Source organism: Macrosteles quadrilineatus, unplaced genomic scaffold, assembly GCF_028750875.1.
Source record: "Macrosteles quadrilineatus isolate MER2022 unplaced genomic scaffold, UCM_ALF_1.0 Scaffold_3__2_contigs__length_128488019, whole genome shotgun sequence".
Taxonomy (NCBI): domain Eukaryota; kingdom Metazoa; phylum Arthropoda; class Insecta; order Hemiptera; family Cicadellidae; genus Macrosteles; species Macrosteles quadrilineatus.
Window position 1 is genome coordinate 47,653,863 of NW_026542596.1, and position 26,908 is coordinate 47,680,770.

At 34.0% G+C, this 26,908-nt stretch overlaps 1 protein-coding gene across 2 annotated transcripts; it reads right to left on the reverse strand.

Moving 5' to 3' along the window:
- Positions 1-3,138: 3,138 nt before the first annotated feature.
- On the reverse strand, positions 3,139-26,711 carry LOC128989565 (glutaminase liver isoform, mitochondrial). Of its 2 annotated transcripts, XM_054411465.1 has the most exons (15): positions 26,477-26,711; positions 24,907-25,010; positions 23,609-23,647; positions 20,342-20,447; positions 18,857-18,996; positions 18,364-18,497; positions 16,365-16,488; positions 15,493-15,608; positions 14,085-14,206; positions 13,404-13,562; positions 11,659-11,835; positions 10,213-10,344; positions 9,264-9,418; positions 7,440-7,580; positions 3,139-6,227 (listed from the first exon to the last, which is right to left on the reverse strand). In XM_054411465.1, exons 1-15 carry the CDS (start codon positions 26,633-26,635, stop codon positions 6,077-6,079), a joined length of 1,959 nt encoding a protein of 652 aa, XP_054267440.1. In that variant the 5' UTR covers positions 26,636-26,711; the 3' UTR covers positions 3,139-6,076. The 2 variants fall into 2 exon arrangements, with proteins under 2 accessions (XP_054267440.1, XP_054267441.1); XM_054411466.1 differs by lacking the exon at positions 23,609-23,647.
- Between the last annotated feature and the right edge of the window lie 197 nt (positions 26,712-26,908).

The window sequence follows — 26,908 nt, forward strand, 5'->3', positions numbered from 1 at the left end:
AGCTGCGTAGACTACACCACATTTTGATGCACCATTTTTTCTTAGTTCCAAAAGATAGTTCAAATTAATGAAGAAAGCTTAAGTTTCAAAATCCTACAGTGAAATGCAGATTTTTGCCAACTTTTATGAACAAAATATATATTCTAAAAAAAAAACAGTTTTATATTTAGCCTACTACAACATGGGAGAATATACTGTGTATAGCACTTTTACTGTCATAGGCGTAGAACACAAATGCTTCTAAATTATTTGTCTTTTTTTAGCCTACTGATAAGAGTGGTGAAAACTATTTGTTTACTGTGTTAACAAGTAAATAAAAAAAATTTACATGTATGATAAAAATTTCATATCGTTTGATTTTTCAGTTTTTCAATCCTATTGACAGGTATACGTTTACATTTCGTGTAATTTGAACAAATGGTGTTTTATTGTTTTTAGCGAATTTCCCCTATATAGGGAATAAGCTATTACCGTAGTACTCATGGTGAGACCTGGACCCGGGACCGATTTACTTTTTCGTTTTGAGGTCCCTAGAGGCAAAAAACACCATCCGTTCAAATTCATATATATATATATATATATATATATATTTATATATGTGTCCGTTGGCGCGATAACTTGAGCAAAAATGGTCCGATTTTGATGAAATTTGGTACAAAAGTGTAAACCTACGTTTATTTGAACGAGTTCGCGAACCAGCATGATCGGACAATGGGAACGGGGGTTTATGGGGTAAAAATAGGTTTTTCCCATTTTTGACCCTAAAAACTTAAAATTTAGCAATTCCTTTTTCAAACCATTTTGTAGGGCTTAAAAAAACAAATAATTTAGTATATTGAAGCGTTATTATGCGCCTAATGGTTACGGAGAAAATTCCAAAAATCTGTAATTTTAAAATTCTATGTTATTCTTATGGAGAATAAGTAAACTGTTGTAGTTTGCTTGTTTATGAACATATTTTGATCAAATTTGGAAGATGTTTTCATTTCATACTAAACTATTAACATTTTACAAAGAAACACCTTTTTACCCTCCCTATTGCAGCAAACCTAAGTACTCGTGAAACTAATTCTATTTAAGTCTATATAAATAAAATTAGAGTTTTGTCTGTACATTGCTCAGAATTATATATTTTTAAGTTATTTTTACGTTTTATACATTAAAGAAGCAGAAACAAGTCTTATCTCTATTTCTGTCTGTCTGTCTGTAACACTCAAGATAGCATTTTACGCAATCTTCTCCATGAAAACGATAGTACCTATCAAGATCCAAGTCATTTTAATGTATTCACTGGATTGGCGACAGTGTCTTTAGCCATTAAAATATGGCCTCACTACTTTGTAAATAAAATTACGGATGTACAAAAATGCATTTTTGTGCGATTTTTGTGAAATTTTTAACACACAATCATCTATGAAATAACGAAAAGCTGTTCGGATCAAGATTATTTTTCTAGCTGTCACTGATATGTTTACAAATGTTGTTTACAAACCATTTCCGATCACGTTTTGAAAGCAAATCCCAACTAAGTGAGATTAAAAACGTTTTTCTTACATAACGGATTTAATTAATCACAAGTGCAATATTATAGTGTAACCGTAAATGAAATTAAATAACTAGGCATCATCCAGGTAAGGAACCAGAAATTCTTTGTGTATAAAATTGTTCTTGAGTTTTAATAACCAGAAAAAAAGACCTTGAATCAGTGTTGTATAGGGCTGGGACACAAAGATCGTCGCCAATACAGTAGCTTACAAACAAGGTTTCCACTCATTGACGGCGCTTCAATGGCGATTGTGTAAAGTGTAAAGTAAAAAATCACAACTGCAGTGGGTGATTGTAACAGAGGTTTACGGATGATGCTAAACTCGCTTTTCCAATGTGTCACTTTCTGTTTCTACTCTCCGTGTGATGCAATCGCTGGACCATACAGCCAATAGGCGCATAGCCCATCTCTTGGGTACGTACGCCTACCTATTTATTCATAACAACCTTTTCGACGACGATCCTTGATACTGGTACTTTTTCATAGAATACATGGCCTACCTACTTAAGAAATAAAACTATAAATATCCAAAAACCCAACATTGTGTGATTTTTGTCACATTCAACTGACTACTATAAGATCCCCGTGCGTAGAACGGGCACACAGCTAGTAGGGAATAAATGTGATATTTTTAAGGAGGCATTTTAGTGTAAATCCAATCAGGCTAATAGAAATTCGCTTAGTCTGCAGGTTTGCGGCGGCGGGGGTATTTACTTCTTGTTCATTAGTTCATACCACGATCACTTCGGTAATAGATACTTTTTTAAAGGAGAAATAAATGTGACAACAATGGTAACAATGACTGTATTTGTCTTAGAAATATGTTTGCACCATAATCACAACAGCCACCTTATCTTATTTATTGTCTCAAGGGTTAGGAAACAGACGAGTAACATTAACCACCATATACGATCGGAAGATTCACTATAGCATAGACATAATTGCTCTTTTTGAATTGCACTATAGCCTTGAAATATAAGCGTAAATAATAACAATACTTGGGCTTTAAAGAAATAATGTAAAGAAACACCACCTATAAACAATTATTACCTAAAATATCACTTGGTTGTATTGTAAGTAAATTCTTCAGAGCTACAGAAAATTATTGTATTGATTAGAAAAGACATTAAAACGTGTTTGTTTGTGTACATGTTAAATGTTAGAACTGTGCAGAAACTTCTTGTTTTTAACATTTAATTCTTGAACATTGATATCGGTAAATGGAAGGGTTTGTAGCCTTAGTGGTGATTGTTCGTAGTTTATTAGTAACACCTATGCTAAAGATGTGCTGAAATAGTTAAAAACTGTGCAATTTTATTCTAAGCACCAAAAAATCATGTGTCTGTGCAAAATTGTCTACGTCTGAATAAGTAGTTTGACGATTTAAAAATATTTTTTGAGATTTCGGATAAATTTATTAAATTTGGATTATCAAAGCTAAATTTGAAAAATAACTATCTAAATGGTTTAAGTTACCTGGCTTCGTCAAGTGATCCTTCTTCAGTATTACACTACTATAGTTTCGGACTTGAAAATAAGTCCATCTTCAGGTTAACAAAAACGTCAATGGTTAGATGACCCATTGACGTTTTTGTTAACCTGAAGATGGACTTATTTTCAAGTCCGAAACTATAGTAGTGTAATACTGAAGAAGGATCACTTGACGAAGCCAGGTAACTTAAACCATTTAGCTTAAATTTAGTGATCCAGAGGCTACCTCACCATGAAATAACTATCTATCTCTTCTAACCTATTCTAGGCAGATACAAACATGTGCTCATCAGTCATAGTGCAATTTGTCTTGCAACAGTTCATAAAATTTTGTATAATTAAATAATATATAAATAGCCTATTACCAGTCAATTAAGCCTAAAAGCCTATTTAAAATATACTATGTTTAAAATCTATTTCAAACACAAGCTAAAGTAAAAATAATTATATATATCTAAACCAAATCTCAAAAAGTAATTTACCCAAATTAAATTTCATATACTATTAATTGGCCTGAGTGACTAAAAAGTGAACAGTGAACTTCAAGATCTAGAAGACCTGAATACATTGTTGCTGAAAAACATGTGTTAGGTAACAACTGGATTTCCTCCTTCTTCTACCATGAACTAGCCTGGTGAGAGTTTTAAAAACTAGTTTGTATGCTTTTTATATTATAATATTTTCTAGTAAAAAGTGAAAAGCTAAACCAATAGTCTAATTATTTCAAATAGTTTAAACAAGAAGAAATGTGGAAACTTGGAAGAAACTTGGTAATCTCCATCTTATTATTACAAACAATTCTATTTAGGTGTTGGACAATTTGAGAACATTAGCCTAATTCTGAGGTGGATCGAGTAGCCTCATAGCTGTTAAAATTTATATTCTTGATTCAAGTAAAGACTTTTGTTTTAAAACAATCTTATCCAAATTCGATATACTTAAAATTATTTAGTAAAAAAAAATCAAAGGCTAACTTTATTATCATAAAAAAAAGTTTCAAATTAAAAGATTAGCAAGGAAATTGGAAATTTAAGAGAGTTCCAAGCACTAACCCAAAACCCTGAGGTTGCAGTCTCATGATTTCAATCAAACTCAAGAAAAAACCTAACATTTTCACCATCAACTAACTACAAATATAACTGTGAATTGTACACAAAATTGTCAGCAAACTGATTCTTGAGTCAAATTATTGTGTCATGACTATGAAATGAATATTCTTACATTTTCCCTGTATGCTTAAAAACTTAACTATAAAACTAGGTGGAATAAATATTTGCTAAGCCACTAATGGAGGCTAGTCTAAAACTATAATAAATAGATTGCTATGTACAAAATATTTAGGCTTCTTCTGTTTAACCTCTTACGTTTGTAAGGCAAGCACTTTATGAAGTTGATATGATAAAGAGAACTTTAACATTTGAAAAAAACTAAATACTATTATTTAACGACTAAGTACATTATTTTGCTATCAAGTAACATTGAATTAAAGTGGTAATGGTTATAAATAGTTCCTTTTAATATTGTTTTATGCTCTCAGAAACAATCTATTTATATTTATTTAATAACTAAAGAAGTCAGTCATTCTTTGGCTAAAACACATATCTTTGAGGACTTTGTGACTTTCAATATATTAATCAGAATATTATATCTATCAAAAGAGATCATGCTGATATACATGATTTATGTCTTCAAAATATCCTTGAAACTTTATCTGAAGCCTTCCTTACCATACATTGGCATTGTCACATAGTGTGTTACGTTTTCAAACCAAACTCGTTAAATAACATTTTTAAGCCCAGGAAATTTTAAAACCAAGAAAATAAACAGGTAGGTCTTTCACAAAAATACGAGTTTAAAACTAATAATTTTGTTATTATGTGATTGTAATTTATAATGTTTGACAACTGTAATTTACAAACATTAGTGTATTTAATCCTCAAGATAAAGTGGTATTCTTGTTTAATCAAACAATTTAATTAAATTAAAGATAAGTATTTAGATGTTATTATAATTTTTACATTAAGTCAAAATAAATGTTTCACGATTGCGTTTTTTGTTTAATTATTTCAAAATTTATATTTTTTTTCAAAGGCAAAGAACAACTTATGTCCTGGATGAATTTACTTACTACACCTACTACACACTCCTCACTAAAGAATCATTTAGGAAGCATAATTAACATAAAATTATTTGTTAGAGATAATTTCTGTGCTACAAGAGTAATTTACATAAAGACATTACACAATTAAATCTAAGTAAATAAAATACTGAGAAATATCTCCAGTGATACACTAGAAATTCCTTGCACTCATCCACTGCCTTATTCTACACTAACACTTATACAACTATGACTGGGGGAAAATTGGACAGAATATCGATTCAATAAAATAACAGTGGTGTGCAAACAACTCAGAATTCTCACCTTTCTGTTTCTAGAACCAAGCATTGTTAAGTAAAAAGGACATCCTAGAAGCAGAAGCAGTTATGGACCTATGACGGATTTTAACAATTGAAACTATTGTAGATGGTTATTAAAAATAAATATTCCTAATAATTATTTAAATTAAATCTAAATGTAAAAATCTTGTAAATTATAATAATTCACAGCAAAGTGTTATTTAGAATGATTTATCTTTGAGGTAGATAGACGTTTTTACAAGCATCTTTTAAATCCTTCTATAAAATCTTTAAAAAAATCAAAACAAGTTTATGGTGTGTTGCCAGCCTAGTGGTTTGTATATAAAATTCCCACCATGTCCAACAAAATGTTAAGGGGTTGAACCACTATTCCTTAAACCTTGGCGAGTTTATTTCATTAAAAAAATCCATTCACAAAAACAATAACAAAAAAGAAGGAGAAACCAGGCCCTTGACTACAGTAAACATCCTTCAAGTATAACCTGTAATAAAAATCTCAGAAGGTATAGATAGACTGTACTTTTCTCTCAATCTGTTAGGTTAGGAATGCTTTAAGTCTCATCTGAAATGTTTGCACACCTTTGCAATTATTGTCTTGTTGCGCTCGAGTGACCGAATGATCTACTGAGGAAGAGGCGATGTCTGCTCTACACTCGGAGTCTCGGGTTCGTTGACTTCTTCAGTAGGTAGTGACTTGGCCCACTCTTTCAGGTAGCTGACCACCTGCACTCGACCAAACGTCATCGCCTCGTTGAGTGGAGTGTTGCCCCACCTGCATAAAATACTGATTTAACACTGAACCTGACTAGGGACCAGGGAGAAAGGGACAAATTTGTTCAAATGCTGCAGACCAAAAGACAGATTAAAAGAACAGGTAGAGATAGTAGATTTCAAATACATAGAATGTTCTTTATGCCTTTGAGACATATCAATTTCTCTTCATTTTAATTTCTCATTTCTAGACAAATTTAACCTGATTTAAAGTGCAGAGAACTTTTCAAATTGTATTAGTTAATAAGTTCAGAAGTAATGGATTGACGATAGCATTATCACCTAGCCAAAACTAGTAGTGGTAGGATTTATTCTAACATTCAGAAAACTAGTCCGGTGCTCCAAATAGTAGATGAGGTCACACCAATGAGAACAAAGGTATGAAACTGATACAATGATTGAGAAAACTCCACATGAAGGAAGAAATAATTATTACTTTCAATACTGTATTTTCAATTGACATACAACCTTACAAAGGTAGGTATTTTTAAGCCGAGTATGAATGGAGATGAGTGGTGCGATCTTGTGTGTGGCGGGTATCTTGTTATTTTGTTACTGACTAAGGCTGATATGTTCCTTAGACGTACTGTTAATTATTAGCTTATACAGCCAATGACAACTAAGGGACCTACAGTTTATAGTGCAATCCGAACCACATTTTTGCATGGTAATTTATGAATTAGTCTAATTATCAGGGTAGCACTCACACACCCTGGGGTAGTATTACCCCCACCCCAGGGTATAGGGTGTTTTGTATGGTTGTGTTAGGTGTAGTACTCAGTAATCATTGTGATTTAAAACATCAAATGGTAAAACTGAACCACCATAGACAACAATGGTCTTTAAGTGCACTATTAGTAGACAACGGTTATTTTGTTCAACAATAGGTTCACTATGATGTATTGGCATTGACTGAAGTAGACATCCAAACTTAGTTTAGTCTGTGTGATCGAAGCTGTCTTCTGAACCTCAGTCAACCTGGGACTGGCGGGTACAGTCCGGGATAGACAAAGCGTCAGGGACAACTTTGATCATACAAACTATAGTCAATGTTTTATTCAAAAGAACATAGTTGAATGAGCCACTCAGAGTGTCCTACAATCTACAATTCTGCAATCTTCATGGAAATCTTTGATAAGACTAATTACTGTCAAAACATTCCCATAATAGTTTGAACATTGGAATGGAATTTCTAGAGTCAGGTATCACTCACCGGTCCTTGGCATTGTGAGGTACTCCGCACTGCTCCAGCATGAACTGTACACAGTCTAGATGTCCCTCGGCAGCAGCCAGATGTAGCGCTGTCCGACCATCGTAGTCACAAAGAGTCATGTCCATGCCTGATAGTCGGTGTCTGCACAACAGATCAATTCAAATATCATCAAAAAGATTATGATTGCCAGATTTTAAGCAGGGATTGATACCCTCTTTTATCTTTGCGATTACATGTGATGCGCTATGGGCTTGAGAGATAATTGAGCCGGTAATGTGGAAGAATAAATTGTGCTGATATATTTTAATAGTTTCAGGAAACAAACCCACAACATTGCTGCCATGGATTTGCTACAGTCCACTCTTGTTAATTCAATAAATCGAAACTTTCGACAATTCAAAATAAAAGCTCAGTCCGTAGAGAACCTCTCGGTATTTTTTTTTTAATTTTTACCATGTATTTTGATACACTCGGTATTTCAAGGTCCAAATAAAAGGTAGGCCAATTTGGAACAAGCAGTAATTCGAAGTTTTGTCGGCAAAACACCCTATTATACAAAGTCACGCAGTAATTGAAATTTTCGCCAGCAAAACACTCTATAATTCAAAGTCAGGGCTCCCTTCATGATATAATGGAGAACTATACTTTATGTTCCACAGTAGTTTTGGAAGTTTTGATGTTTAGTTAGAGCATGTAGGTAGTTATCATCTGGTTGACAGTGTTTGCGGTCAAGCACTATTTTGAGGTTAGGTTCCTTCCACAATGCTTACAGTATATTCATTATTGTTATTCTACTGTATGTCATTAGATCAAAGCCTAAACCCCACACTATAAAAAATTTTTAACAATCCCTACCACCGATAAAATAGTCGGATCTGAAAAGAATTATACCAGATTGAAGTATAACACTGGAATTAATCTAGAGGTTAAAATACCTTTAATCCGTCAATGTGATCAAATGTCACCGATGAGCGGCGACCGGTTTCAGCCCAGCTGTGGGGCCATCACCAGGCGATGAAGGAACATAAATATCACTCCGAGCTGTGGTTCATCGCCTGATGATGGCCCCACAGCTGGGCTGAAACCGGTCGCCGCTCATCGGTGACATTTGATCACATAGACGGATTAAAGGTATTTTAACCTCTAGATTAATTTAAATTTGTGATCAGGAGGCAAAAAACAACAGAAATGAAAATATAACACTGGAACAATAAGTGGAAACCGAAACAACGTTTCACGGCAGTGGCTAACCTTGCATTGGAACAATAGTTTGTAAACGGTGCTTTGACGAGTGAGTATACTCGTTGCACGTTGGGGGTAGTGAGATTAATCGTCATGCACAGTGAACATGTTTTAAACTTAGTTTTGTAATTTGCTAAGTTCTGTTTCGTTGAAGCTTATGTTGTGCAGAATCGTAACCGAATCTAAATTTTTTGTTGTTTTATCATGGAACCTAATCATAAATACAAACCCCTTTGGAAAAAAGAAGTGATCACGGAAGTAGAAAGTGGTTGAGTCAAGTCAGAAGTTGTACAGTAGAACTCTCTGTAATTTGAATGGTTTATTTTTTCCCTGATAAATCAAACTCTCCTTGATAATTCAAAACTCTTGATAATTCAAATTGATTTGCTTGGCCCACCAATTTCGAATTATCAAGAGTCTACTGTAACAACTTTTACTAAGATCCGTATTACACTGTAAAGTGTTTTATAAAAACATCAAAACATGTTTTATAAAAGATCTTTTATAAAACATTTTACGGTGTAATACAGGCCTAATACAAAAAATAATTGGTCTTACAAAGATTGAAAAGTTTCAACAAACCTTCTCAAGCCTGCCAAATCCCCACTGGCTGCTGAGAACAGGAGGTTGACTATTCTCAAGCCTTTGGTCTCGTACTTGTGTCTTCTAGGATCCCTCTTGTTGGTGGCGTGCTTCAGGTTGTCATATCGGTGGAAATTGAAAACGTTCACAAGTTCCTAGGAAATGTAAAACCATGTTATGTTTGAGTGAGCAATGTATGTAGAATAGAAAAAGTTTTGATAATTTCCTATGACTGTGCTAATGATAGGTAGCTCTGCTTTGTGAAGGGAGCATGTGTGTAATCAGTGAGAAGATAAATCGAGATTACGATGTTGGCTTTTCTGATCCTTCAGAATAATTGCCCAAATACTGTACTTTAAAATTGGTTTAGTCCTGTATTTGAGGGTAATTTGTCAAACTCTTGCTGTATCTTTCACGTTACACATACCTTTAGAACAATCTACCTCTTTCCATGACAATGTTTGATATATGTCTTGGGTTTTTTTTTTGACACTCAACTAATCACAGATATTGGAAGAGTGTGGTCTTAGCTGGTGAGTCCTAAGTTTGTTTGGCACTTGTGTAATTTGTGACAGAGTTTGCCAGTCACTAAAAATTAGGCTTTACCTTCGTCAATCAGCCCAAAAGTTAACTAGTCCATCAACACATCCACATTTACTACCATAACATACGGTGATGTTTCCCTAGTTTGAGTTGATTGGAAGATTGTGTGGATGAAATAATTTTCAATGTGATATTGAGGAGCAAGCCAAGAGGTAAAGTGGGGAAATTTGGTTCTCCGGTACCGGGTTCAAATCCCACCAATCACAAACGGTTTTAGCTTTGTGATAATGCAGTGTCTCTTCTAGGCGTAGCCAAAAACAATGTGGTGTAAAACGGTTTTGGGTTAGACCCTTGCATCCTTGAATGTGAAGAAAAGACATAACAAAATTGTCAAATGATAACTTACCCCACAGAACTGGACACCGCGGCAACTGTTACCCATGAAGTCGAGAGGGGGAGACCATGTGCAGATGCCCATGACGTTTGGTATCACAATCAGCATTCCCCCACTGACACCTGACTTGGCTGGTAGACCTACCTACAAACATGAATCTATGATAGTCCCAGTAGATATAAATGGGTATCTATGCAGCAAACTGCATTGATTGGCTTTGCACTTGGCTTTGGAATAAATCAAGAAAGAAGAAATGGATACATGCCTTTCATAGCTTATCCAAGGAAAAATGTTCCAAACTGTTTATAGCCACAGAAAAGTAAGGTACAGAGGAAACATTCAATTCATGGCTAGAAATCATCGTGCCCAGGATTAATTCTGAGTTACTAGGACTTTATTTTATGACTATGAAGGGGAAAAGTAGGCCTATGTGTCAGATTTCTGATGTAGGCGTATTCCATTTGTTTGGATTGCAGTTTATAAAGTTTAATGTTCCCCCACAAACCCCCACTCCTTTGCAGAAGAGGTTTACATCGGCTTCTGACCAGACGCCTGAGACACGCTAGTCTGGGCGCCCGGTGTCACTTTTGATGTTGACGCTACTCGGACACTTGATATTTCAATATTTTTTTAAATAATTTAAAAACTCTGACAAACGAAAGCTCGGACAGTTGATTTAACCAAATATTATTATTATTTAAACCATCCCCGGACAGTTGAAAACTCGGACACTTGATATTTTTTAAATAATTTAATAACCTCGGACAAATGAAAACTCTGACAGTTGATTTATCTAAATATTATTAGTTATTTATCAAAACTCGGACAAATGAACCTCACCCTTTGGTTCCATTAGTAGTACTCATAAGGTTAACATGGGGAAACTCTAGAGCCACTGGGGCGGAGCCGTTTGGACGGTTCACGAAATTGATGGTGTATAAAGCTATTCCATGAAATTCTATTTGTATGTACCAAGTTTTGTGGCCATCGGTCCAGCGGTGTCTGAGATTATCATATCACTGCCAAATATACAAACAAACCAACGTCCTCTTTTATATAGATCTGATTCTCACCTTCCTACAAGTGTTCAATAACAGTAGGTAAAAACTCTTCATTATGGGCAAAGTCAATGGTTCAGTTGTTGACAATTAAAGTGAGTCCAAGGTAATACAATGACTTAAAAGATAATGTATTGAGTTATATTTGGTAGATATACTTTTGTGCATTTGAAAAAAAAATCTCTGTATCACTCTCTCATTCAGTTGAGTTGAGTGTAGGAAATAGATGGGGTAGCCAAATTTGAATGAACTCTTGTCTCTGTGAATAGACGCACCTAGTAGCGAAACTATGACCATAAAAAACACTGAGAGACTGCAGATTCTCAGCATGTCTAGTTGAACGCTTAGTACACGTTTAATTTTTATGGAAAATATTTCTTCTCTATCGTGCAGTATTTACCTTGAAGGCAAACTGCCCTGAGTAGTCGTACATGCCGCAGCTGTGCATGAGAGACAAAACGTCTCTGATGGAGTCTGGTCGTAGAACCTTCTCCTCTGTGATTGGACAGATTCCTCCGTTGGCCAGAGTAGCAGCCATCACTGACATGCTCTCACAGTTGGCCTCCATAGAGCAGCACTGCAACATACCAATCTCATTGATGTGTGATATCATAGGTGTAACAAGCATGACCAAATGAGGAGTTGTATGCAGGGCCGGTTTAACCCATACGCGGCCGCATATGGCGCCACGAAAAGATGGCGCCAAGGGAACAATTTTTTTTTACTGAACAACGTAATTTTGTTTATTTTTGCTCAGAGTCCAAGTATTCAAAGCACCACAATAAAGGCATTTGTTCTGTTTGTACCAACAGCACTTGAAAAATGTGTATATTTGTACAGCACTGCAACTCAAGGGCTCAATGCCATTTAATTGCAGTTTCGATTTGAAGTGAGCTGACGCTCGGCAGTCGGCAGCGTACAGCGCCAGCGCGGCACCTCACCTGTGGGTTTCATTTCACGACTCCATGCTCAAGATAAGCAAGCGCGCAGCGCCACTTGTCACAACAAGAAACATCCCCCTCCTTTCACTCCCTTCTGCCTCTGATACTAGAGCAGAGCATTACGTTGGGTTGCACTCTTTTAGTTGTTTACGTAGGCCTATACCGTATCGGTATCGTATTGGCATTGTTTTGATGATTCATGATTGATAAGTGACTGATTACGAGTGTTAAGTTTAATTTATAATTAGCACATTTAAGAAGAAAGTATAAACTGAATGAATGAGTAAAACATCTTGCGAGCCGATACTAAGAAAACATTGGCAGAAAAAGAGACCGTCGCAATAGAAGACGGCAATGACGTAGGTATTTATTTATTTATTTTCCAAGGAAAGATTAAAACAAGCAGCTGATCACAAACGGCAACCATTACGTCATTGCCGTCTTCTATCGTGACGTCATGCTTGACGAGCATTACGGCCTGTTTTTAGTGTGGCCTTGGTTTTGCTAAAGTTTATATGATGAGTAAAAGTGTATAAATGTTAAATTTCCGCGAATAATAAACACTCTTTTATTGCAAGTATTCTTCTACCTAAACTTATAAAAACGTTCTTCCAAAATGATTGGGAAAAAATTCACAAATACGGTTAAGTTATTATGTTCGTGGGTTGAGGGGGGGTGAGGGGAATTCTAAAAGTGGCGCTGATTCGGGTGTTCGCTTAATTCTGAAAAATTCCTAGAACCGGCCCTGGTTGTATGGGGGATGGTGTAAAGGGAGAAAGAGGAGTCCCAAATAGAATTGTAAACTTACAATTTTAGGCAATCTAGCACTACGATAATATGGTGGTTGCATAGGTTTCAACTGTACGGTTCAACAAATACACCTAATGTCGTTTGTTCACATAACAATCTGTCTCTTGTACTTTTTAATTTTTTTTCAGGTCAAGAGAAGGTACCAGCCTTTAAAACTACACCCGCTTGGGTGCGTCTGCCTGATACACACCAATAAATTATCTTTTTATGAGATGGCAAACACTTCATATAAGTTAAGTTAAGTGTGACATAAAAGAACTATTGACATCTCATAACTAACTTATTTTTCTTAACTGTTTTCATAATTATTTTAGCTCCCACCTAAATTGGCAACATTAGTGGTAAAATGTCTTAAACAAAATTTAGACAATACATATCAAATCTACCAACATACCTGGAAGTAAAAATCCATACATTCCTTAAGGTTTGTTTTCTCGGGGTAGCATTTGTACTCTCTCATGAAAAATCCAAGAGCGTAGTTTCTGTCGGCCGCCTCTCTCTCTGATAGAAAAACAGCGTTGTTGAAGCCTAAATATTCTCCTCCAGCTAATCTCTGGAAGGTAAATTCATATGATAAAAAGGTTATTTCACACAAAATTTAAAAACATATGTATACACAACACATTAAACGTATTCCGAGCTCATCCTTAACCACAAATTACACAAGATATGTGTCGCAATTTGATAAAAAAATTTTTCAACTAAGTATTTAAGTAGGTTCAAGACTGTAATACTATATGTATGGTTTCCACCTTTTTTGTGCTGGGTTTGTTTCTGTTACCATCTGCCATTATTCTCTTCATCAGGATTCTACAAATCTAGGAATCTTCATAATCATATTTTTTCATTAAGGGAGAGATAAGATTTAATTAAGAGTTTTTTTGTGTTTTATTTTTGTAATTTAGTTGCTTTAGTGTTAATTTATTTATATAGATTAAATAACAGTTGACAGGTACTTCAAATTAAAACCAAACAAATTTAACTTAAGTACAGTATTTTAAGAGTTTAGACATAATTAGCTTATTATGAACAGCTATTGCGATTTGACTTACTATATTTTACAAAATGAACTTACTCTAAAATAATCCATAGTGTAGTCAAATTTCTCCGCCAATGTCATTTTTGACTCCACCAGTGTTTTTAACAATGCACAAACTAAAATGGCTCCAGCATTTATCATAGGGTTGTGAGGTTTCTCTGCAATAAAAATCATTGTTGTAAACACATTAACCATGTAATTTTGAAAGTCCATTTTGGCCTACCAGTTCATTATCAAATCAAATATCAACATTATGCTATCAATCAAAAGGTCAGAGTTAGATAGAAACAAGGTGGCGGTTTGGACTGTTACTCTACCAAAAATAATGAATAAATGCCTTTGGCATAGAAAAAGGCTAAAACATCTGTTCATCAAATTATCTATAATCTGTACAGCAAGGAAAAGAAGAGAAAATTATCATCCATTGAGTTTGTATTGGATTGAACACAGCATATTTTTACTACTTGTAAACTAAAGATACAGCAGATCGGATTAAGCTTTGTCTGACCCATTACTCCGGCTGCTGTGGATAGGGAAGGCGGACACCTTAATTATACCATTTTAGTCATCATAATGATTTGGAAAGGACAGAATATAAGTTATTCTGTGTGTGCATATTTCCAAAACAAAAGTTAGTGATTGTACCTTTTTCCCAGCTGGTTTTTATTCTTGGCAAAAACACTATTTGTAGCCAGAACAGAATATGATCGCGGGTTTAAAAGTTGTAAGAAAGTGGTACTTTTAACACATTCGATGCGGCGGGTCCACCGGTGGACCCCGCGCGTCTCAGCTGAGGAGCGGGGGGTCCACGGGTGGGGGAGCGCGCCATGTCATGTTTATTGTTTCAATGTGAGCTCAGCCATTGTCGGGGAACGTTGTAATCTTTACCAGCCTGTAGCTTATAATGCGAGCTTTATTCTGGTGTAGGTTGGTACAAAAATTGCCCGTAAAATCCCGTCTGGCAATGCTTTTGTCCCGTTTTCGGGGATTTTCTCAGTTCGAGCCGTATTACAAAGACTCTGGTTATTGATCCAGGCAGTGCTGCTACCTTTGGGTGTTTCAGTGAACTACGTCCACTTTCGGAGTAACGCAGAACAATCACCACTGCTCTTTTGTGATTCGTCTTACTGAGATATTTCAATACCAATAGCGATCGCTGATTCAGTTAGCGCGTCGGGGCTCCGCCCGGGCCTCGCTGCCATTGGCGAGCGCCTGTTTAAAGGTTTCAGCAGCGAATGTGTTATAACTGAGTGAGGCTTCAAGAAGAAAACACGATACTGGCTTTTGGAGAGGACATTTTCCCCCTCAAAAAATTCCTCAACTGGAAAAATCTTTAATATTGAGAAATTTTACCATAATGACTATGTCTTATGTAGGTACGACACTGTTGTACTTATGGATGAAATTACAATAAAGACCCTATAACTATGATCTATTTGCTTACTGTTATGGTCGAGGACTAACTCATTGAAGTTGCGACCACTAGGCTCCTGACCCACGTACTGGTGAACCACTTCTTGTCCAAGAGTTTCTAATGCAATCCCGTACGTCAGCGGCTTGCTAAAAACAATATAGAAAGTTAAGACACTAAAATTTGTAAAAAACGACAAAGAGATTCAATAGATACAAAAATACTGTTCACACACAGTGTACAAAGTGTCAGCTGCAGAGCTGCTAATGGCACGATTCTGTTCACAAATGGTCAGTAAGCATTGAGCCACCTCGATGCGGCGTAAAAGTAATTATTTATGATCGATTATATACGACTATTTAATATACGATTCATTTAAAGATATGGCCTAACGGATATTGAAATAAGAAAGAACAGAGAGCTACAAGGAGTGTTTAAATACCCAGATATATGGGTGTTTAAATTACTTTTAATACTTTTAGTCTTTAAAAACGGAGGATAAGTCTACTTGCAGTATCCTATGTCAATGATAATATTTTGCCATCAATCTATTTATCTCTGGACAAAACCCGTCAGAGATTGTAGTACCTAGTAATTTAAAATCGTGATTCCTGATCATCCTTGATCTCCTTGTTTGTAAACATAACTGTGTGTAAACCACCTTACACAGCAACTACGGAGCACAAATGGTCATTACTTAAAAAACGCCCATAGTATTAGCGACTTTCCCACATAAGCTATTTTCTGATGCGGCCAATTTTCTATATTACACAAGGCCAGTAGGCAAACGGCAAAGTAGAAAACATAGGTAGGTAGGTTACATGCCTCTAGTTTATTTAAAGTTACCTGAGGCAGGTAACCTGCCGCCAACTGGCTTGGTATGAACACGGATTTAAGCTGTGTACCTGCATGACTGCAGTGTGAAGGGCACAGTTGCGTCTCCTATGGAAAACCTCTGTCCGTCGATGGTACACACACTGATGCCCCAACTGTTGGGGTTAGCTCTGGCCAACTGTGGGATGTAACTGGCTACCTGTCCAACACAAAGAGGCTTTGAGCTACAATATAAAAGGAATTGCTTTGTTGCTAATTGACTTTAAATATTGGTTAATCCAACATATGGGGGCAATCTGTGGACCAGGTTCCAGGTCCCGAAATATTGTGAAAACATGTTCTTATTTTACTAATAGGCAAAAATAATAATAAGAATAAGAATAAGAATAAGAATAAGAATAAGAATAAGAATCCTTTATTGTCATTAGACACAGTTGTGCAATAGACATTGTCAAAGAAAACTATAAACTAGAAAATGTAACAGAGTCATGAACATTATCACAGTAGACCTTATATAACATACATGTAAAACTTAGCCTATATCACAGAAGAGATCACAGTTGTCAATTGAGAATAAATATCATAAAATAAAAATTGTCGAATAACAATGCATGTTACTTAAAATCTATAAAATCAGTAGCACTCAAATGCAAAAACTCATTAACAGAATAAAGTGGGTGCTTTAGAAGACCATTTGTTACAACAGTTTTAAAATTAGCAAAGGATTCAATATTCTTGACATGATGAGGTAGTATATTGTACAGTTTAAGCCCTATAACTTTAGAGCTTTTGGCTGCTTTGGTCAATCTACAAAAGGGAATGTCAATTTCATGCTTGAGCCTTGTGTTGTGGCTATGTACATTTAGCCGTTTCAACAAGAATGCAGATTGTTTTTTTACTTCTAATAGAACATACAAAACATATAAACTAAAGACAGTTAACACTTTTTCATGGATAAAAATAGGCCTACAGTGCTCTGAGTAGTCAGCTGAAGCTAGTATTCTGACAGCTTTTTTCTGAACCAGTAAGACATCATGTACTCCAGCTGCATTTCCCCATAAACATATGCCATACAGTAAATTACTTTGAAAGAAACTATTGTAAGCAAGCTTGAGATATGACTTCGGGACATTTTTATCTAAAGATCTTAGTAAATATACAACTCTTGAAAGTTTGTTACAAATATAATCCGTATGAAATTGCCATGTCAATTTTCTATCAAGAACTAAGCCTAATAGTTTAACATTACTTAACCCTAATTGATCACAGGAGGGAGAATCACTAGCCTTGACATTTTTATTACTAAAAACTATGGTTTGAGTTTTGTCATTGTTAAGTATGAAACCTATGAAAATAATGAATATAAAAAATAATGAAACCTATTGAAAGTATGAAAATAATAATAATAATAACATTATTGTGATAGAAAATGTCTACAATATTCTAAAAATAATCTAATGTATGTATGATATTCAGTCTTTCCACATTTATTTTTTAAAGAGGATAGTAGTATTATTTTGTATTTATTATTATTATATCATTAGTGTAAAGTACATCAAGTGGTAAGGATATATCTACGGCTACAACGAATAAGTTTTATGTTTAAGTTTGGCACTAAGGTCTCCAAAAGTAAATAAAAGTCTTTCATTGTTGGGTTGTAAAGTAAGATAGTAGTTAGACAACAAGTGAAAGATATTGTAATTAAAGCCTCCTAAACTAGTTCAACTATAGTGTTAAAAAGGATCACATGTAAAATCATTCAAAATCATTTATATGGACAATATTATCAATCTAAGTTACTTATTATTTAGATCATAAATATAAGTTTAATGTTACTGTGTCTAATAGGCAACGTGTATTATTATAATAAACTCAGTTTTCAAAATAAGTGTAGGACTACTGTATTTGTAACAAGTCATACATTGGATAATGGTTTAATTAGTTCATGAACTATATCCATAAATTATTGTAAGGCTTTTTCTATCAGCTATTCACTTTTACACCAAGTGGTCTCAAGAAATATTGATTAGACATTTAGCAATACAATTTTATTTAAGACATGAAATTTACCTACTTTCCCCTCCGTGTTTGTTTTGCATTTCCAGTAAAACTCTTCAATGTATTTGGTGAACCCTTGAAAATCGGGGATGATGAAATTGTTTCGAAACGCTCGAGATATTAAGACTAGATTGGATGAAACCACACTGAAACATAAATTACTTATTACTTTTGTTGTCTCTTCAAATAGAAAATACATTACTTAAGCTAGGTGGGTTGTTAGTCCTTTTCCTGTACTACTCATCTAATTTATTCCTTGTATTTAATGAAATACATTTTATGTAAATCATCCAGATTGAAAATTTTCTCTATTTCAGATTTTATGATAACATTAAAATTATATTTAATTTCAATTAATCTTTGGAGAGTGAAATTTAAAAAAATTAGATTTAAGGGTCTAAAAAACGGTGGTATCCGTACATAAATGATCTTATACTATCATCTAAGTTAAACGAGTGCATTCATTTCATTTCTTAATTCAAACTTGATTTTGTATTCTTAGTACCTCTTAAAAGTTTCCCGGTTAAGCTTCTGGGTTTCAGGAGAACCGCCTTCAGATCCTGATTTGAAATGAACTTTCTTCAAGTGATCTGCGAAGTCGTGCAGTCTTGGATCATTCTTACGGAGCCCTGAATTACGAAGAGCCTAAATAAATTTTATTATTAGTATACTAAAACAAAACATATACAGTAAACACAGAAATTTCAATCAGTATACCTCCAAATAGCATTACAACTTGTTTCAGCTACACTAATTTTAAACATTTTAGGTCAGAAGGCCACAAAATTTGTTTGCGGCCCCCAGGATTCACCTTAAGTCCGAGTCCGTTTTCATGGTTAAAGATAAATAGTCTATTGTCTATTGTGTAAGTTCTAAGGTCAAATAATATGGACTGGAATACTTTTCTTGCACCAAGTGATGATGAATTTAAATAATTGAGGTTAACAACTAACTGTGATAAGGTTTGAGTCATTGTTTTAGACTGCAAAATGAAAAATTCTTTGTCTGAAATTTTCGTCAATAAAAAGATAAATAGTATGTTTGACCTAACCCGCCATGTTAAACTTCCCTATCCCAAACATGATGTATGCAACTTCTTTACTTCACGAGTGATGTAAAGTTGAAAAAACTCACTCGGTGAGGTAATGAAGCTCATTTAAATAACATTGAGTGCTTAACTTAAAAAATATACCTCTATGGAGCCAACGACGTTCAACGCTATAAATCAGCTGTGCGCTTGAATTTTATTGTTATGCTTTGAAGAATTTTCCTAACCTAGCTTTTGTTTGTAAATGAACGTTTCTGTTAGAAAATGAGTGAAATGGATAGTGAAAAATATTGTTCGTAACCTCCTGTATATTGTCGGGTCAGGTAAAATCTTGTACGTTACACGTTACGCAAGAGCTTGTTTACATCACTTAGGAGAATTATGCAACTCGCTTCCACTCGTTGCACAACATTCACCTGCGTGATGTAAAAACGCTCTTACTACACTTGTAATGTAAATAGCTATTTTTACTAATTTAGAGAAGGTGTAGCGAATCGCTACAATAGCGCAAGTCACGTGACGACGATGCGCGCGCAGTCGGTCCGGCAAGCGCGCGCGGCGATCTACCAGAGTCGTAGTAGTGTCTCCGTCTCCGCCAACAGCACTTCTTAGTCCGGATAAGTACTTAAATTAAGAATATGTCTAGATAGTTTCGTAGGGGTTGGGGAAGGGTGTAGGTTAGGGTAGATAGTAATTAAATTATGTAATTTATTAGGTTCTCGAATGGTCGTGGTCTGGCAATCAATATCACAAATTTAGAACTCACATTTGCTAAATCTAGTTACCTTTCTCACGAATTAGAATAAGTCCAGATATATATATATATTAATTTCTCTGTTCAGTATATTATAATTAGATACATTAAAGAACATAACTACTGTAGATAAAAGTTTCTTCTTTCTTTGGAAAACTCACTAAAACTAAGGTAACTTTTATACTTACTGCTAAGAACTTCCCGATATGTATGAGATCCGTTTCCTCGTCTCTGAACATGTCAAACAATGTGTCTTCTGTGCTCTTGCCTCTATTGATGTACTGGTCCGCATCACTACAACAATCAATTATTGTTTTTGAGTTCTGAGCCATTGAGATGAAGAAAGGGTCAACGGGTTCCCTCATGACGTACAGTAGAACTCCGATTATCTTGATAATTTTGGACATGACTCCATATGGATGATAAAAATCTGCATAGTTGATTTTTCAGGATAGACAAAACTATAAGAATAGGCAAATGACTCGTCGCCTGCCAATCAATACGATGGCTATGGGACTCAAAGAATAATAGACACAATTTTCACTGATTAAAATAAGTAACGGATTACCACAAAGAGCAAAAATGCAAAGCTTATTTTTTCTGGCTGATTTTAATTTTCTTCTCCATTAAGTGATTGGCAATCTGGATGGCTCGAATTTAGTATAATAGAAGTTCTACTGAAGCTTCATTAATAATGAGGAAATCACAGAGGAGAAGATGAGCTTTATGTTCAGTAGATATGCTTGTGCTTTGGTAATGATTGGGTTTCAATTTGAAATGTATTCTGTAATATTGTACAGTTTGAAAGTCATCAGTTTCATTCTAAATGCCCCTCTGTCATACTTGCAGGAATCTTTCCTTCTGATCTCTTACTGTTGTAGATGTACATAAAATGGAGAACGATGTATAGAGGCGGGAAGGGGAGAGGTATACACATATTAGTGGAATTAAACTTTCCTTACCTTTACTGAATTACCAGTCTATGAAAACTCTAAATTCACCCATGGACATGTACTTTTTCTGAGACAAAGAGGTATTTTTTATAGATAAAAGGTAACATGGTTAGGACTTAATTTAGGACATTACATTCCTGTGTAGTGTGAAATCAATCAATGCTGGGTAAGCAGTGAAGCATGAAGAATCAAAACAGCATTTGACAGCATATATTATGAGTAACTAGTACCGGTAATCGTTTTCAAAATTAAAAAATATTGTTTGAATCTGCGGCAAACAGGTAAAAACATGCAGAAATTAAGAACATCGCAAAGAACTATTGCAAAATAAAATACTGTACAGCTATAATTACAATTAAATTAGTATAGGTTTTCTTCAGGTGTCCAATCTAGGTCCTTCACTTTTCCTACTCTATTCACAAAATTGTAAAACATACTTAGACTTGTCACCTTTTTCAAGTGTTTATATATTTATGCAGATGAGTTAAATCTTTAAGTATCTGATAAATATGAGGAAGAGATAAATCTAGCGTCATATTTTTTATTGCGAATAGTTTCATTCTGTTAAGAAGAAAATGTATTCATTTTAAACAAATCAGAATAAAACTGATAATAGTATAAGTTTTTCAATTCAAGATTAAGGAAATTGAAGCTAACAATAGAATTAAATTATAAGATTTAGTAGTCAGCAGTACATCAAATTATTCCTCAAGATTTTAATTAAATCATCACAAATATGTAAAAAGCACTTAAAAAGTATCTTTAAAAAAATTAAACTATTTTCAAAAAACTTGTTTCATATTTTGATGACAAATATATAAGCCTATACAAAATTTACTACGTCATGTTTGCAAACAATTATTTATACGGTTGGCCCGTCCTACGTACGGGAATCGAGTTCGAGTAGTCAATTAAAACTGTATATAGTGTACCTTTTACTAATTCAAGCATAGTTTAAGCAGTTCAAAATTTTAAGTCAAGAAAAAGCTGCCAAGATGAATTAAAATACCCCCGCCGCAGCAAACCTGCCGTCTAAGCGAATTTCCATTTGGCTGAATTGATTTTCAATTGATCTATTTAAATAACATTAGGTTTAACGAGTACCTAGGTTTGCTGCTACAAGGAATCTAATAAAGTGTGTGATTTAAGTAAAATAATTATTGCTTAGTATAAAATGAATATATTTGCCAAGTTTGATTAAAAGAAATCCATGAACAAGCAAACTACAACATTTTACAATATTCTTCATAAGAATAACATGGGAATTTTTAATTTACCATTTTTTAGTTTTCTCCGTAACCAATAACCGTACAAAAACACTTTGATATACTGAATTGTTTGTTTTTTTAAGCTCTTTAAGAAGGTTTGGAGAAAAATTGGGAAATGTTGTGTTGAGGGTCAAAAGTGAGAAAAACCAATTTTTACCCCATAAAACCCCCCATAAAACCCTGTTCCCATGGTCCGATCATGCTGGATCGCGAACTCATTCAAGTTTATCCCGCCTTACACCTTCAAACCAAATTGAATCAAAATCGGATAAAAATTACTCAAGTTATCGTGTTCACGGACACATATACATATATATATATATATATATATATATAAATGTCATTTCATTTTCATCCAAATGCTAAATTTGTGTCGAAAACTCTAAATGTTTACAGCTGTTACGATAAACAAATGGTTTTATACCAAAATCTAGTAGAATGTTAGTGTCGGCTGCTAGACTTTTGAATTTTTAAACTTAATTTCTAAAAAAACTGAAACCCAAAATTAAAATTATGGCTCTCAAAATTATCTTTCTTTCAACACAAAAATTATGAAAATCCGTCGAGTGGTTGATTCAGAATCGTGAAATAAAAAAACCCTGTCACGTTTCAATATTATAGATAGGGTAAATAATATGTTTAACCTGTATAGACTTTATCATGAACTACTACCTAATGAGGATGGCAATTTAAGTAAAGACACACCACACTAAAGCAAACGCTTATAGTCAGATACAGCCATAAGAACAAGACATTAACATTTTGATATTTGAGAAAAGCACAAAATGCATATTGAGCGGTTTTCAAAACTTACCATTCATTTGAACTAACCAGGTTAACAAAATTAGGAAGAGGATCAAAGATAATTTTTGTGTGTGAAATTAAAAATACTGCAGTAACTGAATAGTTATGTTTTGTTTTTTTGTTATAGCAGATTGCATTCCTGCTAAACTAAGTTTACTACAGTATAACAGTCTGACAGGAAAGAGTATAAAATAAACGTACAGTAAATATTACCTAAGTATTCTAGGAAAATAACTACCTATAAAAGATGCATGCTAAACAATAATGTAAATTTTAAATCTATCACACATAATATACCAAACAATTTCCTTTCAGGTTTAATATACACTAACACAAAAAAAATGACTGCAATTGTTTCAACTAAATTATGAACACAATCGTGCATTGATAAGTGCAAAAGGCTTCCACACGAGGAGTTTTGTTTACTTACGAGTGAATATAACTTGTATCGTGGATGAAAGCATATCCTCTTGAGGGAAAGAAACAACAGACAATGTTAAAACGATAGAGTTAATAAAAACCAAAACAAACTACTTGTGGGATATGTGTGTATGATTTAGTCAATTACTGAATACCATGACAAATTAAATGTAGCAAGCTAGGGTAAGCTTCAAGGGGCAAAATTCAAAACAAAACTTGAGGTTTGTACATTCTTATAGTCAGTAATATACCCTCACCATTGTCTAAAAAAATACGAAGTTGGTTTAAATACATCACAGGATTTTGGAAAAAGCACCACTGCTTATGATTTTGCAGCGTACCGTACTAAATCATAAACAAAACCTTTCATTGATAATTCTGTCAATACAAAACCATTCAAATACAATCGTGCATCTTAGTTTGTAAATAATTAACTAAAGCACTTATTTAAATTTTTCTTAAATTTTTACTGTTTTAACTCTACATTATTGTTGTCAGAATTATCTAAATGCAGTGCTCCAAAAGTAAACGCTCAATTGGCAAGTTTTGTGAATGGTGTCAATTTATATTGGCAGGCTTACAATCTTGTGAACATATTTTCTTCCCACTAAGCTGGCACATTATTCATTAACAGAATTATTCATTTTTAATCAATGTTACATTTTATAATAGTGGTTTTTCACACTATATAAATTGTCAACGATTTGAATTTGATCAGGAAAACCCGCCTATTGGTACATTCTAACTCAAGCATCCAAGTGTTGGATCCACCAACATAGCTTATAACCTAAGGTAGTCATTGTTTCTTGTGTTTATATTGTGTATTTCATTGTATTGTACATTATAACAAAAAGAAACAATCATAAAGATTTCATGGTCATTCATGCATTTAATCTTCCTGCGAGTTGTTTTGATGTATCGACAAAAATCCCTTTACTCTATTCATGAATTCATCTACTCTACAGCATTTCTATTCCAGTTAACGCTTTAACAACATAGAATTCTTCATCTTACGATCCTAGGTAAATGGGTGAATTACTTCATCTCATCGTAAACAGCTACAACTTAATAAACTGTAGTTACCAAAGTTAATTTTACGAAGACATGTAGTGTAGAACCTACACTACTATTTAATTAAAATACTAACTGTAACAAAACAGTTCTATTTTTTATTACATTGTAAATTTACCTATGGTATTGCACTTATTTCTGAATTTACCTTATGTGATAGGAAAGAATTACAAGAACAAGACACAAGAGTTCTAGTGATAGTATTAAGAAATACAAAATTAAAGTATAATTCATTACCTGTTCTGAGTAGTTTTAACTTCTGTTAGGATTGCCTTGAAGAAATCTCTCTCTGGAATATTAGCAGCCAAATTGGTACCTCCAGTGTGTTGTAATCTTGAAACCTAAAAGATAAAAAAAGCATTACGTGAGTAAGTATTTTAAAATTAAATGATCAATTTATTCTAAACATTGATTGCACATTGCACGTCACAGAGTAAATATATTTATCACTAACAGAATAACAAATTTGGAGTTAAAATATTCAAGTCTTACCTATTAGAAAAATTATAACTTATTGTAGGAATAAATACCTCCACCGCAGCAATCCTGCATACTTAGCGTATTTTCATTTGTCTCAATTGATTTTAAATTAAATCTATTTAAATAACATTAGGTTTAACATAGTACCTAGGTTTGCTGCTACAGGGATGCTAAAAGTGTGGTTTTTAGTAAAATATTAGTAGCTTACTATAAAATATAAATAAATTTGCCAGGTTTGATCAAAATATTTCCATAAACAAGCAAACTACAACATTTTACAATGATCTCCAAAAGAATTTTAAATTTGCAATTTTTAAAATTTTCTCCGTAACCAATAACCGTACAAAAACACTTTGGTATATTAAATTATTTGTTTTTTAAGCTCTTTAAAATGGTCTAGAGATATATTATGTTTTGAGGGACAACAATGAGAAAAACAATTTTTTACCCCATAAACCCCCTGTAAAAACCCATTCCTATGGTCCGATCATGCTGGTTCGCAAACTCATTCAAGATTATCCCCCCTTACACCTCCAAACCAAATTTCATCAAAATCGGAGAAAAGTACTCAGGTTATCGCGTTCACGTGCGTATATACATATATACAAATTTGAACGAATAGTGTTTTCGGCCTCTAGGGACATCAAAATGAAAAATATATCGGTCTCGGCTCCAGGTCTTACAGTGCCACCAACGTTAATAGCTAATTCCCTACAGGGAAATTAGCTAAAAGGTTAACCAATAAAAAAATATATAGAAGAGTTCTTTCATGGCGCAAGACAAATGAACTGTTTTTCTTTTTATTTAAAATCCCTCACTCCTTTTAAATTTTTCTTTAAAGCAAAGCAAATTAGAAACTAAATTCAGTCCACTAATATCACAAGAATAAGATTAGATGCTATGTTATTGCGTTCACTTACGTATATATACATATATAAAAATATATATATAAATGTGATATCTTAGCATATAATTTGATCTAGGTGGATGAAAGCATTTCTTGAAACACTATTAATACATTGTTAATATGTATTATTAATGAATAATGAATCAAACAATACTTTTGTAAGTGAAAAGAGGTACCTAATAATCTGTTTGTAAAAAAGGTAGGCCTGATTTTTTTACTTTTAAATGATTACTCAGAAATGATTCCTTTATAAAAAATAAATAAAAAAAAATCCTTTTGGAAATTTGTTTTTCCCCCACTATACAATTACATGCTTATAAAATTTTCCAGTTTTAAATATTTAAAAAAATTCAACTGGCAAGGAGGATAGACTCATTATTTACCTATGTATTTTTATTATCATCAAAACACAATACTCACAGGCTTTGAAAGGACGGTATTTTCAGAGGTGTTAATTTTCGAGTTACCTCTCACATTTACACCATTCCAAGACGAGCAAGAGCGCAATAAATTCACTGACACAACATGACATTTATTCAGTTCCTTTAGAAACGCAGTCGGCCCTAGCTTTTTAATCATAGCTTATATTTTGTTCAAATTTATAATGTAGGCGTGATAGGTCGGTCGATCGTAGAAAACGTCGTCTGCTCCTAGTTCAGAGACAACTGAAATAAACGTAATGACTATCGGGCAAACAGACGGTCATGCGCACTATACTGATAAACTTCGATTACTCGGTGTCCATATCGGTCGATATATAGAGCCATGTTATAATTCGGTATCTAAATCGTATGCGTTTTCTAAACTGGAACAAATTAGAGAATGAGGTTTGTGGGGCGTGGTTTATTGGGT

Coding starts and splice junctions, on each gene's coding strand:
- LOC128989565 (XM_054411465.1), bottom strand. CDS start 26,635: ATGATTAAAAAGCTAGGGCCGACTGCGTTTCTAAAGGAACTGAATAAA. Junction 16,489..18,363: donor AAACACGGAGGGGAAAGTAG/GTAAATTTCATG, acceptor TTGGACAGGTAG/CCAGTTACATCCCACAGTTG. Junction 11,836..13,403: donor GTATGGATTTTTACTTCCAG/GTATGTTGGTAG, acceptor GGTATGTTGCAG/TGCTGCTCTATGGAGGCCAA.